This window comes from Pezoporus wallicus, unplaced genomic scaffold (assembly GCF_028554395.1).
Source record: "Pezoporus wallicus isolate ANWC-B61680 ecotype Strahan unplaced genomic scaffold, APGP_CSIRO_Pwel_v1 contig_13740, whole genome shotgun sequence".
NCBI classification, from domain to species: Eukaryota; Metazoa; Chordata; class Aves; order Psittaciformes; family Psittacidae; genus Pezoporus; species Pezoporus wallicus.
The window spans coordinates 576,708-596,392 of record NW_026639057.1 but is presented as its reverse complement, the minus strand read 5'-3'; the positions used below and the strand labels follow the sequence as shown (position 1 = coordinate 596,392).

Genomic DNA, 19,685 nt, shown 5'->3' with positions numbered 1-19,685 from the left:
CTGAGGAAGAACATTTCCCAGAGCATCTTCTGCTTGAGGAATTCTGCCAGACAAAGCAGGTGTGTTCAACACAGGCTAAAAGAGCGAATGTGCATGACAGTTCAGTATCAGCTCAGTGAACCTTCTAAGGATTATGGGCCATTAAGCCCCAGCTGGCACAACGTGCCTGGCCTGCATTTGCTGTGACAGCAGCATATAAGTACAAGTGACCTACTAAACACCTTCTTTGACTACATCCTGCTGCGATGCATAGGCTGGTTCATTCTACTAGCAAATTCTGGAGTCCTTCCTTCCCTAATCATGTAAGGGCTAAGAGGATTCAGATGCAAGGATGTACTGAATTACAAATGTTTATGTATGACTAAGGCAATACATGTTCTGTGCCATAGCGTTTGAAGAAAATCCTGAAGACTTGTATCAAATACGGAAAGCTCTGAAGGTGCAGCTTCCCATTAGACATATAACTACTTAGCCCCTTTCCACTGCCAAAAATGGGAGGTCCTCTTTTCTTCTCCATTGTCGCCCAGCAACTACCCTACCAATTGACACTAGTTGCTCATTTTTACTCCCCTAGATTGCCACTGCTTTAGGAAGCTGAATTGTGTAGGAACCCATTTTTCAGCTCAGACTGTGGGAGCCCTCTTGCTCTGTTCCGAAGGTTGCTGACTCTGAGAACTACAGTAGTGATACAAATATCAGCACTTAAACTGATTTACTGCTCATGCTGTTAGCTGAATTGTCCACAGAACATTAGCCTGCAGCTACTGGGATAGCCACCTGTATGGCTTCTAGACAACTTCTGTTAGAAATAACAGGCCAAGTTCTCATTGCAGTTACACTACTGAATATCTGAGATACTCATTCTGAGTCCTAACTACAACATCTGTTAACTCAAAGCACTCAGCTTGTGCAGATCTTTTAATAAGAACTTGGTCCAGCTGCTCTAGCAGAAGAGTGGCCACAGGTACAGCACATGTTTTTATCTTGATTCAGAACACCCATTTCCTCTGAGGCACTCTGCTCTGCAGCAGCAATCTGGGTTTGCTCTCAGACTCTGATGTTATCAGTGCCTAATCCCTGACACACCAGACAGCCTTTGGCTGCAGTCCCCCATGCTGTGGAATTAAAGCCACCAGACTGGGGTTTTGATACACATGTGTCCTAATAATATTTTATTGGCCTACATTTCACTGGGCATAAACCAGCTTTAGGCACTGCTCTCAGATTTGAACTAGTACAGCTGAGCTTGCAAGAACATTGATTTAAGGCTGGATATTTGACAGTATTCTAATACTTCAGTGTTTAAGATCTTACTCTGTCACTCTATACAGCAAGGGTACAAAGTGAAAATGGAGTCTGAGGTGGTTAACATGACAACTGTAAAGTTTTCAGGTTTCCTTTTCCTATATCTACATGATTTCATCATCAGCTGTGTAGACTCCTGACTGCTGTTACTGTACCACAAGCCACAAATGCTGTCCTTAGTCATATGGGTGTACATCTGAAATGCCTTCCTGCTACTGTCAGTGAGCTCCGTCTGGGTTTACACTCCTGAAATCAAGGGCAAAACTTAATTCAGCAAGACCAAACAACTGACCTATCTCAGGGCCCATGGGAGGATGCATCTTGCACACCAATGGTCAGTGCCTCATCTCATTTCTCAGTATCAATCTTTCTACCTCCTGCTAAAAGGACTAAAGAAAGGCTTTTCCAGAATTAATGAGGCATTTAAAAACTCATTAGTGTGATAAAAGATACTAATAGAATGCAAAAGTCACTAATCAGCTCTAAGCCATTTCATCTTGCTTGTCTTTTTTGCAGATGAGACCAGAACTCATCTTATGGAATAATTTTGTCAAACATATGGACTTTTTATCTGTCCTGAGGGTGACAATGTTGCATGGTCTTGGGAGTTCCAGGAAGGGATCTGAAGCGTGAACTTCTTTATCCTGCTTCTACTGAAAGAAAAGGTCCTGACACAGCCCCAACAGGGCTGTGGCTTTCTGAGAAAATCATTCTTTGGAGTGGAAGCACAAGTACATCACATCTTTATGAATCTTGAAAAGGCTGAACGATATGAAAGGTAACATGACAGGCCCAATGCATTTCCACTATGGTTCCAGCAAGGCAAAGTTGTTTCACTAAAAGTGTACATTTACATTGGAAGATGTCCAGGCCGATTGTCAGGAGCACGGACAATTTTTCCCCTTCAGGGTTTAAGCTTTCCTAATGCAGCTTTAACTCCGCCTGCCCCTCATTCACCTCCCCCTCTGTGATTAAGGCCTCTTGATCAGTGAGCAGAAACTGCTCCATACTCCCATCTCCCCAGCATTGTTTTCATTATGGAATTATCTTTTTTCCATGTTGGTTTCCTTTTGTGCCAAATAGGAACCACACATTTAGAGGCTCCAGAATCCTTTGTAAATACTTGAGGATTGGGCTTCTATGCAGCTCGAACTGCTTAACCAGAAGTGAACATTTGGCCACATACACAGCAGAACTGTGCTGCACCAGGCTGGATTTGTGAGATAAAACTGGCAATCAGAAAGGAGTAAAAATAGTAGTTTGCCATAGGGTGACAGATAAATATTTCTGTCGTAGCACAGAGGAGCTTTTGGCAAAAAATCCATGGGTGTAGGGAAAAGTTACGAGAAGAATTCTTCATAGTTTAAACCCCAAATCATTTAATGAACTCTTAAATATCTTATTGCATGTATATACAACTCAGTGTTCAGCTGTAAACTTTAAAGTGTGATTTCTGGTTCTGCACAGCCTGGATGTTCCCCAGACTACAGCAGATACTTGGTTTCTCCTGCCCTATTTCCAACATAATTTCAATAAAGTAGAATATAACTTGAAAAGAGGGAATGGAAATTATTTTTAAAAGATCTCAGGATTCCCGTGAAAACATAAATCCTCTCCAGTGTTTATATCCACTTCTAACTATTAATGGTATACCCCCCCCCCCCCCCCCCCCCCCCAGCCCTCTCCTGGTTAAAACAGATTGAGTTCCCTGGTACCTGCTATTAAATTGGATGCAATCTGGAATATTCAGTGGTAAAATGCTCCAACTTATCCTTCCAGCAAACTTCAGAAATGTACAAATTTCTGTGTCATGGTTTAAGGCATAATTTGATCCTGGCTCTGTTCACTGAATTGTTTTATTTGGAGCTTTTGAATGGGATAAGCTTGGGATGTCATGCTGTCCGGTTAGACTTGAGGAAAACTAAAGAAGTTATGTGAACCCTGTACTTGCTGGTGCCCAGATTTACACATACAGTCAGACTTACATAAAAGAAGAGGGTGAATCCCCATTTTGGCTGGGATTTACTTCCTCATGTGAATATTTACGGTGTTTACTTGTTTACTGTCATCTCACAAGCTAGATTTTGTTTTCCTTGGTGACAAATGCAAGTGGCATGATTTAAACTGCAGCAGGATTCACCTGTCTAAATCAATGGTATCTTGATAATGGCAACAGAATGTGGTAGAAATATTAACAACTAACATTACTAGCAGGGTCCTGAATCATGTATCTTGGTTTACAAATGTTCATCCCTAAATTACAGACTTTTTCTACTCTGCTTGTCAGGTGAGTATATGTGGCAGATTTAAACAAATCTAGGGCTTTAAACTGAACATTATTCCTGTAAGTAAACCCCTTTTTGTCCTTTTGACTAAAACACTCAAAGTCTGAGTTATTTTCAAAATCAGTAACTTGCCTTTCTTTATTTCTTAACACATAAAAGGCTACTAAAAATCACTCTTATTTTGGGGGGATATAGTACAAAGTTTAGAATTCACACAGGAAAAAGAAGGTAAAGATGCGTTTTGATTCCTTGCTATTACTTTCATTGATGTGTCCCAAAAGCCACGTTCCTAAAACAAGACCCCCACTAGGTCTTGTATAAGCTGGGAATATTTCCTCTGGCAGCACAGATTTATCTGAACAATCCTCAGTGAGGTAATTTCTTTTCCATATGTCTTGATTCTTGAGCTGTAAGAAAGGAAAATGGTCCTTGCCTACCGCACACAAGTATTGCACATCAGGAGAATAAATCCATTAAAATTCATAAAGCACCAGGTGTGTTAAAGAGAAGAAGATGATCCTTAGCCTGAGGATTTATAGTTTTAATGGAAGAAAATACTCTTTCATGAGCCTTGCAGTGATTTCACCAGAAACCTTGGATATAATTAAGGCAAATTTGTACATGTGTCTTTATGTAGCAATAAAATGGCAGCTGAGGAGAGAAGCACCATCGGAACAGCATCTTCTGCAGAGCTTCAGACTCACAGCTGCCTTCTGAATTACTTGGCCATAGTCTGGATCCTGGCACACTGCAGATAGAGAGGGGCAAGTTATGCAGCGCAGAGTCCTGCTCAGGGTGAGCTACCTATCTAAATGGGTGTCTTCCACAGACAGCAAGAGATGTATTTGGTTTAAAGATGAATCAGATTGAAGCAAAATCTCACACATTTAAGGCCAAAGCAGCACTAAAGAGTTTAGGTATAAAGCCCACTAAAGAGTTTAGGTATAAAGCCTATTTGAATGTTGAAGCCACTTCTGTCTTTCTGCATTCAGTGGCCTCTCTGTCCAGATTGAATCCAGGAGGAAATCAGTAGGGACAGATTCACATCCACAGATCTTGTCCCCAATCTTTTGGGGTTCCTTTTAGAAAGGAAGCCTTTCAAATACTGCTCTTTAGTGTGGCAACAAATGGTTGACTCGTGGATACAGTTTTTGAAGCATGAAATTCAGTATGCTGATGAGTCTGTTTATTTCCTGATTGCTGTGAGGTTTAGAGCCATTTGAGAATAATGCAGTACAGTGTCACTCATGTCCTAATCAAATCATATACACTGGAGGCTTTATTGATGTTTTTTTTTTTTTTGCATAACATACAAATATACAGGGGAAGCACCATCTGGAAAATAATGCAGAATGATAATGTGATTATTGATTCATGTTGCAGGTGGTTGGGATGACCATGAGGCTCTGCAGTAGTTCTTGGTTTCTTTTATTCAGTCAACTCTTTAGTTTCTGATTAAAACCACTTCTAACAGCAAAATCCTTTACCCCCAAATTCAAGAAATTCAATTTCTAGCAACATCCTCCCTGCCAAAAATTCCAGACATGACAATGTATATATACCATCACAAGAAATAGCAAGGTATTTCATCATTACAAAGTGGCTGCAAATCTGAAATCAGTGAGGGTGAATACATGTGTCACCATGCCAAGATTCACACTTCTGAAATAAACCCCTTGGTTATGTCACATATATAATCTCTCCACTTGTGCATTTAGCATTCTTCATGTGCAGAATACCAGATGTTTCCTGTGTAAACTGTGCACACATGCAATTGATAAATTGAGAGGAAATTAATGAATTGAGAAGATAAGCCAGTCTAGGCTGAAAAAGATGGTCTCCAGCTGTGAATGGAAGTGATTTATCATTGAGCTAAAGGATCAGCTTTTCTAGCTCAAACCAGCAGATACATCATTACATTTAATCCAGACTTCCACACAGATATTTAGGAGTTCTGCAATTGACTTCAGCAGAGCCAGGATTTCACCCGTAGTGTTTGCCTAGGCTGAAAGCCCATTCCCCACAGTTATGTTATTTATTTATTTAGTAAATGTGGTTATTTCTGTAGTGGAGGAATAAAAACCATCAGTCTGTGCACTCGAGGCAGAAAGATTGCACAGCTGCGACTGCTGCTGAGGACAGCAAAAGGAGTCAGCTTTAGTCTCTCTTTTAAAGCTTGGGTAATGAGAGCAGCTTGTTGGTCTGTCATTGTTGACACCTGCCCAGACCACAGAAGACTTTAAGGTTTTGCAGGCTGAAAGCACATCTGGAAACACACATACCTGAAATATTCATGTAAACTGCTATAATTTGCTCAGTTGGTTGCAGAAGGTGATATTATAGGTGATATTTGAAAATGTGTAGGTCAGGACATAGTATTTTACCTGCAATGAGGCTCAGCAGGATAAAGTGTTCCCAAGTCTCACCACTAAATCTGTGGTGTACAGGGTCTAGCCAGAGAGAGGTGAAGAGATGAGATCCTAACTCAGCAGTCAGGTTCCAGTCATACAGACATTTGGCTGTTTTACGCAAACTTCATACTATAGACCTGAATTCAGGTTTTGCCTGCCCAAATTACTTTTCATCTGACTCATCTCCATGAACTAGCTTAATCCAGGTCTCAAAACGCAACGGGGCTGGTGTAAGGAAGGGAATGGGAACCTATGGTGAGGGAGACCTTTTCCAGAGTTTGGATGTAACATTGCACCATATGTCCCACTGTGCCTTTACTTGTCTGAGGCCTTAGAAACAGCTCAGCTTGCCTTAAAGGGTTTCCAAGCACTGCCACTTCATTATTATGAAGATAATAATTAAGATTACAGTTTTCTTATATTCCCTTTTACTCCTCATGCTACTCTGTTGTACTAAGGGATTCCAAGCTCCAATAACTCGCTCAATTTCTTCCTCTTGGTGTAGGAATTATAGTCCTTTATGCAGCAGAAACAGAATAATGTGAATCACATTATGGCACAAACACATACACATTAAGTCCACTGCACGTAAACCATGGCAAAGTCACTGGGGAGATACAGATGCCATGAAGTGGGCATCTTTTCATTGCAGAGGAAGATGATGGTTTTGTGGAACGCTACAAAAGGGAGCACTCTCAGCTGCCGCTCCATGACTAACATCATGTGGCCCATTCTCAGTAAGACACTGATACAACAGAAAATGATGCAGGTTTCAGATGGCCTGGATAAGTGCAGCTTGGAGGAGGAAAAAGAGAGTTTTATAAGCTTTCCAACCCAGTTCCTTCTGAATAGAGGTCCCAGGAACTCAAAGTACTTTGTGTGCTGACACTGTCAGGGTCAGGAATTTGGGTTTTTGGAAGGCAAATTACGCAACATATTTTAATACGTCAAACTCCAATATCGTATGAGATCACCAACTTGAGGTACTACCAACCAAAGGCAAAACTTGGTCTTTCTGCATGAGCAAAACAAATCTGAGGCACATACTATGTTCAGTCATAAAAGTAATCCTACTAGCACTTGAAACGTTGAGACAAAGAGGAATACTCAGGCACGGCTATCAAAATACTGTCAGTGTTCTAATGCTGGTCTAAAAGAACAACCTTGCCTTCTGCCAAACAAAGTAAAATAAACAAGGAAAAGACACAGAGCAGAACAAATAATATGGCAAAAATAAGGAATGAAAGATCATAACGGTAGACTAATTGTGTCCTTTACCTGAGAGTTGCTATGTGCAGCTGTAACAGCACTTTTGCGTATTATTTCCTGAAAAATGTGGATTTCAGCCCTTATATTTATGGGTTTGCCTATTACAACTGTCTGCCCTTATTCAAATTAGCATTACACTTTAATACTCTCTTGATCTTAATAATAGATTTGATGGTGAGGTCCAGAGGCTCCATGTAATTCTGCAGGGGTACAAAAAACCCTGACCCCAATGTTGTGAGTACCTCTGATACATTTGGTGGTCATGCATTTAAATTCTACTAGAAACAGACGTTATAAACATCTGATAACTTGAAAATAGTCTTCTGAAATTCACTTTTTCTCAATTTTAGCAAACTGTGCATCCTTAGGTTCAGAATTTATCCTCAGGCCACAGTTCCTCACACAGGTCTGTACAAAATGCTACCTTCTGAAAGTAGAAACAATGAATGCAGTTACCGGATTAAGTCAAGCAGTGCATCTGCAGAGCTCATGATGGGCTTTCCACCCTCTTCAGTGCTCTCCTTCTGTGCTGCTCCACCAGGATGGATAATGGAGACCATAATTATTCCTACAATCACAGCCACAAATGTTGTCCACAGGTAGTAAGTGACAGTTATGATGCCTAATCGACTGGAAGTCTTGGCATCCAGGGCTGCTAGCCCAGACATTAAGCTGTGGAAAGAAAACAAACACATCATACATAGTATCATTTGCATAACATTAATGCAGCTGAAAACCTAATTTCCTAATTACTGCAGTTTACCTGCTTCTGTTAGGATTGCCCACAAACCAGCTTTTAGAAGCTTGCAGAAACACTTAAGCTGTAGCCTCTGTGTCTAAAGCAATGTTTCCGAATTGCCACGAGATCCTGGTTAGTCAAAGGAACCTTCAAGCTCAGGCTGAACACATGGGGACTGAACCCTACCAACTGTTCCCAGAAGTTGAACAGTTTTACAGAACCTACACATCTGACAGCTCAGTTCAGAGGAGCAATGGCAATAATCAATCATAAAAACTTAGGTATAAAACTCAACATACCATTTTACAGAACCATAGAATAGTTCAGGTTTGAAGGGACCTCTGAAGGATATTTGGTCACCCCCTCACAACTTTCTGTGTGAGGCAGGACCACAATACTGAAACTAAAAACCTAAGGGGCACATAGGACTTTTTTCAACCTAAAATAATAACTTTCTTTCTTTCTAAACCGATACAAAGCACAATATATTTTTGCTTTACCAGAGGTTACATTGGGGAGCAGACTGTGATTCAGCGGGCCTCCAGTCACAATGGAGACAGTGTATGGCATGTAGAGGAAACTCCTTCATGGCAGGTGGGGAGCAGAGAAAACGCTATGGTCACTTCAGCCTTTTCTTTCCTCTTTCGCTCCTTACCCACCACTGCCAGAGGATGACCAGTGTCCATGCTCTTGCTTGCATAGCCCACCACTACCAAGCTATACAACTCTCCACCAAGTGCTTTAGATCCCACTCACCCTCTTTTATAGGCAAATTAGGCCATGCATAGTTTGGTCCCTGAACTTGCTCCAGCTGCTCTGACATAAGCCCTGATGCTGTTTCCAAGTGATCTGAGGATGGGATTTGACTTCCCAGGGGCAGCAGCATTGCTTGGGGCTTGAAATTAGAGATTTAGCTTTGAATAATTCTCTGTAAACTCTTCAAAGTATAGAATCATAGATTCATACATCTCAGTAAAACTGCAAGTAAAATAAGACCACATTTACTGTTTAGCATGCCCACTGTCCAGCTTTCTCATCAGAACAATTTATCATCCCTTCCCTCATAAACAGTCATTTACTAAGCTGCACCTCCTTGAATAAGATCCCTTGACCTCACTTTGCTGAGTGAGGTTGTCTAGAGCCAATGCTAAAGTGCAGCTTAACCTTTATAGTAGATTTAATGAAATCAAATGGGTGGGATTTAGTGCTCAGGTTCCTGCTATGCACTAGATTAATTAAGAAAATGTACTGCTTTTCTGCATGGACAATCTCTCATCTAGCATGGGTTTTGTTAACTGTAGGAGCAAGATGAAATACTGGCTGCATTGTAATATGGATCATTTTGAAAATCAACATCTCTATAACTCTCACATTAATAACCATTGCTTTTCCCTCTCTTTTATCATTGTATTTGGTAAAAATCACACCTTTCTATGTGTCTGTAAAGCACCATGTACAAACACAGCACTGCATGTTAAAAAAACAGTAGCAGCAATAATACTTCCAGAAAAGTAAATATTCTAAACCATTTAAGCTTAATAAAGCAGTTTATCTCAAACTAATTTTATCTCAAACTAATGTGTTTGTTTCCTGTAAAACAATTTCTATGTTGCTATTAGATTTCTAGGACTGAACTCTTCTCACAGGCTGAGGTTTCACAAGCCATTGAGCAAGTTCAACAGCTCATTGATGTCCAAAGGAGATACCTATATTGTACCAGACTGCAGCACTGATCCACCCCATCCTGACCTTCCAGAAAATACAAGGGAAAATAAGAATGAAGCTGATTTTTAACTAGCAGGATAATTCTCATGGTAATCATTTTCAGTGTAATCATGGACATCATTGGTCTACCTTGACTTCAGCAAAGCATTTGACACAGTCTCCCACAGCATCCTCACGGCTAAAATGAGGAAGTGTGGACTGGATGATCAGGTAGTGAGGTGGACTGCGAACTGGCTGAAGGAGAGAAGCCAGAGAGTTGTAGTCTATGGGGCTGAGTCTAGTTGGAGGCCTGTAACTAGTGGAGTGCCTCAAGGGTCAGTACTGGGACCAGTATTATTTAATATATTCATCAATGATTTAGATGAGGGAATTGAGTGTACTATCAGCAAGTTTGCTGATGACACTAAGCTGGGAGGAGTGGCTAATACGCCAGAAGGCTGTGCTGCCATCCAGCGAGACCTGGACAGGCTGGAGAGTTGGGCAGGGAGTAACTTGATGAAATATAACAAGGGAAAGTGTAGAGTCCTGCATCTGGGCAGGAACAACCCCAGGTTCCAGTATAGGTTGGGGAATGACCTGTTAGAGAGCAGTGTAGGGGAGAGGGACCTGGGGGTCCTAGTGGACGACAGGATGACCATGAGCCAACACTGTGCCCTTGTGGCTAAGAAGGCCAATGGCATCCTGGGGTGTATTAGAAGGGCGGTGGTTAGTAGGTCGAGAGAGGTCCTCCTTCCCCTCTACTCTGCCCTGGTGAGACCGCATCTGGAGTATTGTGTCCAGTTCTGGGCCCCTCAGTTCAAGAAGGACAGGGAGCTGCTGGAGAGAGTCCAGCGCAGGGCAACTAAGATGATTAAGGGAGTGGAGCATCTCCCTTATGAGGAAAGACTGAGGGAGCTGGGTCTCTATAGTTTGGAGAAGAGGAGACTGAGGGGTGACCTTATCAGTGTCTATAAATATATAAAGGGGGAGTGTCACGAGGACGGAGCCAGGCTCTACTCAGTGGCAAACAATGATAGGACAAGGGGTAATGGGTACAAACTGGAACACAAGAGGTTCCACTTAAACTTGAGAAGAAACTTCTTCTCAGTGAGGGTGACGGAACACTGGAACAGGCTGCCCAGGGAGGTTGTGGAGTCTCCTTCCCTGGAGACATTCAAAACCCGCCTGGACGCATTCCTGTGTAACATTATCTAGGTGTTCCTGCTCCGGCAGGGGGATTGGACTAGATGATCTTTCGAGGTCCCTTCCAATCTCTAACATACTGTGATACTGTGATACTATGCAGGGAAACAGATACCAGTGGTATCAACGCCTGACCATTGACCAGCAGATCTGTAACTTTAGATAGGACACCATGCAGAGTGGAGAGGGCACTACTGAGGAGACAGGCAGTGTGCTTTTCTTCCTTGTACTGCCCTGAGGCCACTATCAGTATGGTAAAACCACACTGCTTCTGTTGTGCTTGATGCCACTGTGCTGTGCTTGTTCTACAGAGCAATGGACAGGTGAGCCCTGCACATAGCACTTGAACTGTCTTGATTGTTCACCTGAGAAGTATGTCCAGAAGTACTTAGGGACAAAATCCTAATGAAATATGTCCAGTGGTACATGTGCCTTTGGGGATGCTACCTCAGCCTCAAGATGTTGGGACATTTAGGATCTGGGAGGAGGATGTGCGGCTAGAATCTAATCATACCTTGGCTCTTAGGTGACAAATCCTGAGGGGGCTAATAATGAGATTGCTCTGTCTTGGGGATATTCATTAACAAGATCATCATCTGTAATGAGATTATCCTGTCACCAGATAAAGTCATGCTTGGTTCATGCTGTGATGAGAAAGTCCTCAAAAGTAATTAACTATGGAGGCGCAACAGGGGTAACTCATGTGACAGAAGTATGAACAAAGGTTTGGGTTCAGAAAAGCCCTGTATATTTCATGGCTTACAATACTCAGAAGAGACCAGTGGAAGCAATTCTCCAAAAGCTGTGGAGTAACATTGGTCATATAATTTTAAGTAATTGCTAAGAATCATTTTCAGAAAGAAATGCCTTTAATATTTTAACTTGAATAGGACACAGTAATCTCTCATTAACTATTTTTCATTTGACTTTGTATGTTTGATGCCAGAGGGAGCATGACAGGAGACATAAAGATTAAGAGACATATTGATTATCATACTTATTGTATGAAGTATATCACAGTACATCACAGGAGTCCCTCACTGTTGATCTCTAGAGCTCTAACATTCACATAATGTAGCCAAAGCATGCCAAGAAATCATAGAATCAACCAGGTTGGAAAAGACCTTTAAGATCATCAAGTCCAACCTTTACCCCAGCACTGCCAAGACCACCACTAACCCCTGGCACTGAGGGCCTCGTCTACACGGTGTGTGAACACCCAGGGATGGTGACCCCCGCACTTTCCTTATTTCCTAGGGAATAGGGAAGCCAGGAGGAATAAGCTTCCAGATGGTTTAACTTAAGATCACTGTATTATGTTTAGGTTTTCCCTTTAAATCTATTTCTCATCAGATATTCTCAGACACATAAAAACCTCCCCAATAGTTTCCCAAGCTTCATCAAAGATGTTCCCATGCCATCCACTGCTAGACTCTCACGGAACACAATGGAATGGAAACCAGTGCACCTTCAACTCTTGTCAAGCCTCAGAATCTGGTTAGGCTTGAAATAACAGGACAGATATTTGATTCATAGATTAAAAGAATTTCACTTACTGTGTAGCTAAATAGCTTCCACACACAAGATTCATGCATAGTTTCCATGACATGTTCTAATGTCCAAGTGGACAAAACAGGATTAAGACAATGAAAAACAATCTGCGCTTTTCTGAATCATTACAGTGCCTCTCATTCATTTAACCAGTTTGGGGGGAAGAAAATCCACAAAAGTTGTAATTTTATGTTCAAGGACCATTTTAGAAAAAAAAATTATCTCAATTCTAAGGTTTCCTAAATATGGACTATATAAGAACTTTTGGATGAGATATTAAATTTTGTAGTGTAGGATCCAAGTGAAATCTCTGGCTCCCTATGATTTAAGAGGTTTCTTGCACCTTGCTCTGAAATGTCGGGTGCTGGATATAATAACAGACACCGTAATAAACTAAGTAGCCCCATGACCTATATCTCCTGCATTTTTCTTTCTTCTGTCTAGAACAGTCTGCTTCATTTTGTTTATCTTGGATGCAATTGTGTATTCTCAGAGACTATACATGATTTGAAGAATAGCCTCCAAAAATGTAACAACTACTCTATATCTGTGTAATGATCTGTCCCATGGCCCTTATATGCCTGAGGCTTTCAAGCGTCTTCAAAGCTGTGTTTTGATAACCTGAGGATCTGTACACAATGAAAACCCAATGCTCCACAATATCTTTCTAAGGTTCAGCTTTGTATTCTTAACATGTAAAAGATATCTGGCTCTTTTACTGGGACTTAGGTAATTCGAAATCTGCTCTGCTTGCTTTGGTGTGGAATAAGTTGTTTTGATGTAGCTAAGTCTGTCTTGTCTCTTCTCTGAACTATCAAGCCACATTTTTATAGGAGAAAGAAAGTCAGAAAGCCAGTAAACCAAACAGGAGCATTTTGATCTAAAGCTGGATATGGCAAGTAATAAAACAGATTTCTTTATTTACAGCATTTTAGTTGGGCAGATATTTAAGACAGTAATTTCACTACGACATAGATTGTTTCATTGCTGAGTGTTAGTAAATTAAAAATCCTAGCTACTTTATTTTGTCTAGGATGGCCTGATTAAAGTTTGTTTCCTTTTTGGGGACAGTTTCCATGTGGTTTCTGAAAGGTTAGAATAAATTATTTCTTTCTGGAGTCCTTGTTGAGGGAGGAAAGTGAAGAGTAAAGCCAGGATCTAAAGAAACCTAGATTAAGCTTTCAAAGGGAAACTAGAAGGGAAGAGGAAGACTTCAGCAACTCCAGGAATTATTATCATATGTGACTTATTGAAAATGTTAAGTCAGTTACTAGGTTGTTTAAAATACTAGTAAGAGTACAAACCAATGAAACTAGTGAATTTCATGTCTGCTTTGAGAGAAATCTGCATAAATCCCCTCAAACTACTACAGCAATTTTGAAGTAATGAGGAAGGGAATTCTTTCAATAGCTTGCAAATCGAATTAGTCCCATGCAAACAAGTAGCTAAACCCTTATGAGCACCTCTAGGCTTGTTCTGGCTGTCACTGATGAGCATCTCAGTACTTATGAAGTACTTTATTCACAAAGAAAAATAGAACTTTCTATCTTCTCTGCAATGCTCTAGTTTATTTCTGTTGCTCTCTGATAAAAGCGCATATTTTGACCTGTTTCAAGATCAAAACCTATATCCCCAAAAAGGGAAAATACAAGAAGCTGCTGCTAAGACTGCATTCTGCATGTTTACTTTGTCTTCCTCTCCACCAGAAGCCATCTGGATGTTGCTTTGAAATAGATGGATTATGGATAAAGTTAGCAGAAGGGATTAGTGTGATTAGAAAGACATTAATCCTGTCAAGAAGTAATGGTCAAGTATTAACCACCAACAGTTGTTCCTAGAATCATGTTGGTTTTCATTCATTCTGTACCCTCCCTTGCATTCTCATTTTGTAATGGCATGCCATAGAATAGTCCTTTCTAAGCAAGTTCTCACAGTGAGGCTGGGAAGCTCCTCTAACAGAGACATTAGAGATTATTATGTTACAGTTGAGCATCATGAAAGTGAATTGCTGGCTTCACTAATGCTGCTTGATCATGCAGGCAGGCTGTCACCTCTTTGTCAAGGTCAGTGCCTTCAAGTTTCAACGTAGTAATAACATCCATTTCCACAAGCCATTTAATCATCTTAAAATGCTTTACTAATATAACCTACTACCACACAGGAAGGCAGTATCTCCAATTTACAAACAAGGAAACAGAAATGAAGACAGTTTCTTTAAAGACAAACAATCTACAGTGAAGAAGGATATACTGAAGTGATGTCTGTATTCCAGTGGACCATCAGACTTTTCCTCATCCATGCCCATCTACCTGCGCTTTCACAACAGGCTGCTTCACTTCTATGGAGGTAACATTTATGGAGGAACAGTTTGCAACAGATTCTTTACAGTAATGAGAGAAAGAGACAAGAAACTTCCTCTGGCTCTTTCTGTAGTTTGATGCTTGATTGTGCTCCTAGTCCCCAGTGCAGTTAAAATTATTTCAGCAGGATATTCTTTTGCTCTAATATGACACAGTACCTACAGAGCAAAACACTGCCATGGCTGTGATAGAGAATCCTGCTGCTCTCATCACGTGCTGGAGCGACAGTGGTACTGGTGAGAGGACTGTAGCCTGTCCATGTCTCTGCTTCACCCTACGTGGCCTGCCCTTACTTAACAGTGATATGTTGAAGTTTTGTTTTTTCATCTCTAGATGTCATATCTCACTGCACAGGAAAAAATGCCTCCTGCCCATATGTGTGCAGACAGGTAGTTAGCACATCTGTTGACCTGTACCTGTATACATATTACAATCAAGTAGCATCTTGGTTGGAAGCTGGTGCCAATCTAAACTTCCAGTCCCATTCACTCACTTTTAAGTGATACTAGGGCCTCTCATGTGTGTGACACCATTTGTCTAAGTACAGGATAAAATCCTGCAATAATCTATGCTCACACCCTGAACTAAGATGGATCTGGCACTTGTAGAAGGGTGGCCCATTTGTTTAGATCAACATTCTTTACCTGTATGTTTGTGTACAGTCTAGACAGGCAACAAATGGCACCTCATCTCTCTGTGAATTGTATTCAGACTCCAGCAGTTTTATAGTCTGCTGGTGTAGTAACAGGCTTCTGCTGATCTCAACACAATCAAGGAACTGTCATGATCACCTGTAGTCAGTGAAATGATCCTCAATGTCATGTATTACTAAAAGTTTCACAGTATTACAGCCTGATTTTCAAAGGAGATGAGAAGTCAAGAATCCTCCTGAAGATCTAAGCTACTAAGGTTCATCTCCTTTGAAAATCAAGTACTAGCAAACAGAATTTTTCAAGTTTAGATATCTTAATGCAAATGAAATAATGTCTACACTCAGAAAAACCCCAAATCCAAAAAGAGATAGCTGCTTTACAAAAAGGACTGTTGCAGCAGTTTCTCTATGGTTAGATGATGAGTCATAAATAGCAATCGAAATGTGAATTAACTTTTCAGAGCCTCAGTATATAGCTATTTTACTAGCTATTTTACTACATAAAATAGCTGCAAGGTGTCAGGAATGATGGAAAATCTGGCTCTTGATCTTCAAACAATGAGCAGTATGTTAGAAAATCTCGCTGTCTGCAGTACACTGGTTGCAGTGATTGTGTTTAATTTTACAGCTAAACTGCTGGAAGAGAAATTGACACCTACAAAAGAAACCAAATCTACATTCTTAGTACATCATAACATGCAGCTTTCTGATATTGTTTCTTAAACAATGCTTTATAAAATAGTAAGAGTTTTATATTTTACCCAGAATGTTGAGATCTCCTTTCCTTATTATCTAATACTTGCACCTGTTAATGATAAACTGACACAGATAGCAAAAATCCTGCCAGGAATTCACACCACGCATTGCATTTTCTTGGTGTGCAATAGGAAATCTGTTTTTATGGACTAATGTAACAAGGCAGGACTTTGTACAGCACACTGTGAAGATCAATGTCCAACAGCTATTCTGTCACTGCTTCCTCCCAAATAGCTCAATGAGGCTACTGCGATCCATCTATTAATGCCAGATGAAAGCAACCTTTGATCACTGACTGATAAAGGAGATTTGAGACACTGTAGTGTAGCTCAGGCAGAATTCAGGCTGGCTTGTTGACTTTAGCTGTTCTGATGAAAAAAATTAAAGTATTTCCTAAATTCAAAAGTCAGGATGCAAACAGAAAACCAATTATTTGTTAAATATGGATGTGCAGCTTCACATCTGTGGGAAGAGCCACGAATCTCAGTAACACTTGATTTTCTGTTCTGTCAGTTCTTTTAAGTGTTTTCAGATTAAGAAAAGGGCAAAAGAATTTGAAGCACAAATGTGGATTATAAACAAATGTCAGATTTATTCAGCTGTTTATTGTTCATACATGTTTCTGTCCTAAGGAAACAGAGGGAATCCAGACAGCTCCTCAATCTTCACATGTTGCTGCTTTTTCCTTTGTGAGACACTAAGTATTTTAGAGCTCTTAGAGGACACCAGAAAAATTCTGTCAGGTCACAAACATCTCTTACCCCATTTGTAATCACTTCAGTGCTTTCCAAACCCATTCACTTCATGATCATAGATTTCTACTGCACATTGCTACATCCCTGCTGACATTGCCTACATAACTCATACTGAGTCAGGCCAATTTTATCATTATGATATGCATAACTCTGCAACATGTAATTTTTCACTGAAACAGCTTGGGCCTCTAGGTTACACAGACAAAAGAAAAGGCTGGAAAACAGTATGGGATCTGACCATTTGACCCCATATTCCTAAACATAGATAAGAACATGCTACAGATGATAATGCAGTGAAACCTCTGAGAAGACGAAGCATGGAGGAGGGATTCTTAATCAGGTTTCCTAAGAAGGTAGAATGAAATTTTCCTCTACAAGCTCAATCACTCTCAAGGCATCTTTGGAAGACTTCTGGGGTAATATGACATCAGTTCTACAATAAAATAGATAATTTCAATACTGATCATTTCAAGTAGTATAAAGGTGAAAGTGAAATTGCTCTCTGACCAGTTCTTTTTACCCTTGGGTAATCCTCCCCTTTCAGTTTCATCCAAGCAGAGTTTTGTTTTTTTCACTCTGGATGTAAATACAGAGATTCTCTCTAGTCATCCCCATAAACCTCCTATATCTATACTCACTTTCTCCACAACAGATACTGTATATTGTATATCATAGGAAAGGGCTAACGGCTTGTTCTCACTGGGGTGTAGTGTATTTTTATTATGATGTACGTTACAGTGATACACCTGACAGGTAGTTCAGAAATGGGACATTATACACGCTTTATGTTATCATTCAGGTACCCCACAGATTTTCCCATACTAACCCAGCAGAAGGTTTACCCTCCTCTGTTGGGGAAGACCTGCTCTTGAGTGTCAGTATTTTCTTATTGGCAATGTAACACAGGTGAAATAGAGGGAAAAGTTTGGAGTCCAATACTGTGAAGAAAAACCCCTCTGTTTCCATGAGCAATTTAATTCTATGACAAAACACAGCTGCTTTGGTACATTATAAAGCATTGCTGTGAGCAGGCTCCTTAGAGAGCCATAGGCATCATTTTGCAGCTGCTCCTCAACACCTGGCTAGATAATACAGTACATAAATTTGATTGCACTTGATTATGCCCCAGTTTGGCAGCTGCACAAGCATAAAAACAGTGACTGGTATTTACAAAAGAATGACCAGAGGGAATAGTTTAAATCATATACAGCTGGAAAGACCAAGCCAAAACTGACCAGAATGTTATCCATCCTTTCCCACTCAGTCTTCAGGTAAATTTTGTGAATTTGTCAACACAGAAAGTGTCTCTCAGTACCAGGAATAGCAGGACTGCACATACTGCCTTTCACATAAACACACTGTTATTGCCTGAACTAATCTGGGCTGTCCTTTTGGTTTAAATTTAATGATATATAAGAAAAAAGATAGATTTCCTAGCCTTTTAGAGATCTCTATTTTCCTTCTGAATAGGCATTATATTGACCATGTAAGGCACTGATTTATAATCATGGTAGAAGATTTAGATTGCAAATTTCACTACTGGCCTGAGTGTTTGGGACAAATTGCTCATCCCTAACAAACAGTAATCTTAAGTAGTAAAACAGATAAATCATCTCCAGTCTGTGGTCTATTACCAGTTCCGTCTATAGCTGACAGCAAGCAAAACAGTGCACACATAATTTAGTGAAGCTAATGGTCTGTCTCACAGCATGTACTTAACCAAACCCTGAACTCCTAAAGAATATACTGTTGCTCTGAAGTTATTTAGGTTATGTCTGCAGAGACAACTCCAGACAGGAACTCGCTCTGCCTATGCTCTTAGCTGCCAGGGCTGCTCCGGAAGCCATACAGCCAACATTAGCCCGTCGCATACAAGCTTGGGTGCAAAGCCACGCTAATGCGGCTATATGGCTTCTGGCATGGATCTGCCACTAGCCTGCCCAGTTTGGCTGGTGGGCTGAGCTCCCATCTGCTGGTTTGCACTCACATCCTCTTGCACAGTTTATACAATTGTTAACTCTTCAAATGTAACTAATGGGTTGCAACAGGCAAAATTTGGCATGGCACAATAACATTTGTTTCAGCACAGCTGAACAATGACAGAATTCGATTAGGACAGGATGAGCAATATTTGTCATTAGTGGGACATTAAAATGCCAATCTGTTCCCCAAATCCAAGAGCTGTGGGGGAAAAAAAATATGTGGGGAACAGGGTACCATAAGAGAGTAGTTTCTAGTTAAATACGAGGCTGTAACAGCATGAGTAAGAATGACCCACTCAGGAATCTGAGCAGAAGGATAAGGGATTACCGGAACTGATGGCATTATGGACAGGAATCCCCTAAAAGACAGACAGTTCTATATTTAGCATATCGTATTTAATTCAGCAACAAAACCCCGATAGTAACAAATATTTACTACTACCCTAAATAAGCTTTCAAGAAAATATAAAAATGTATTACCATACATTTGTACCAGGCACAACATACTCAGAGGAACACGCTTTATAATGTAAAATAATACAGGTCAGATCAGACATTTAACTTTGACTATAAAGGGAACAATTTAACAGCTTCTGCATGTGGAAAAAGGATCACTATTTCTTAAACATCCAGAAAATGGTCAGTGGTAAATAAACACAAAATATAATAATCATCCTAAGCTTAACCAAAACAAACTGCTTTTTCTAAAGGGA

The 19,685-nt window shown here is 40.4% G+C and overlaps 1 protein-coding gene across 1 annotated transcript in view; it reads right to left on the bottom strand.

Annotated features, from left to right (window-relative positions):
• SLC1A7 (solute carrier family 1 member 7) overlaps nt 1-19,685 on the bottom strand; it is a 54,291-nt gene that overhangs the window by 28,259 nt on the left and 6,347 nt on the right. The window contains exon 3 of the mRNA XM_057413531.1: nt 7,727-7,942. Coding sequence (XP_057269514.1) covers nt 7,727-7,942 — 216 coding nt within the window. The remainder of the gene's footprint in view (nt 1-7,726; nt 7,943-19,685) is intronic.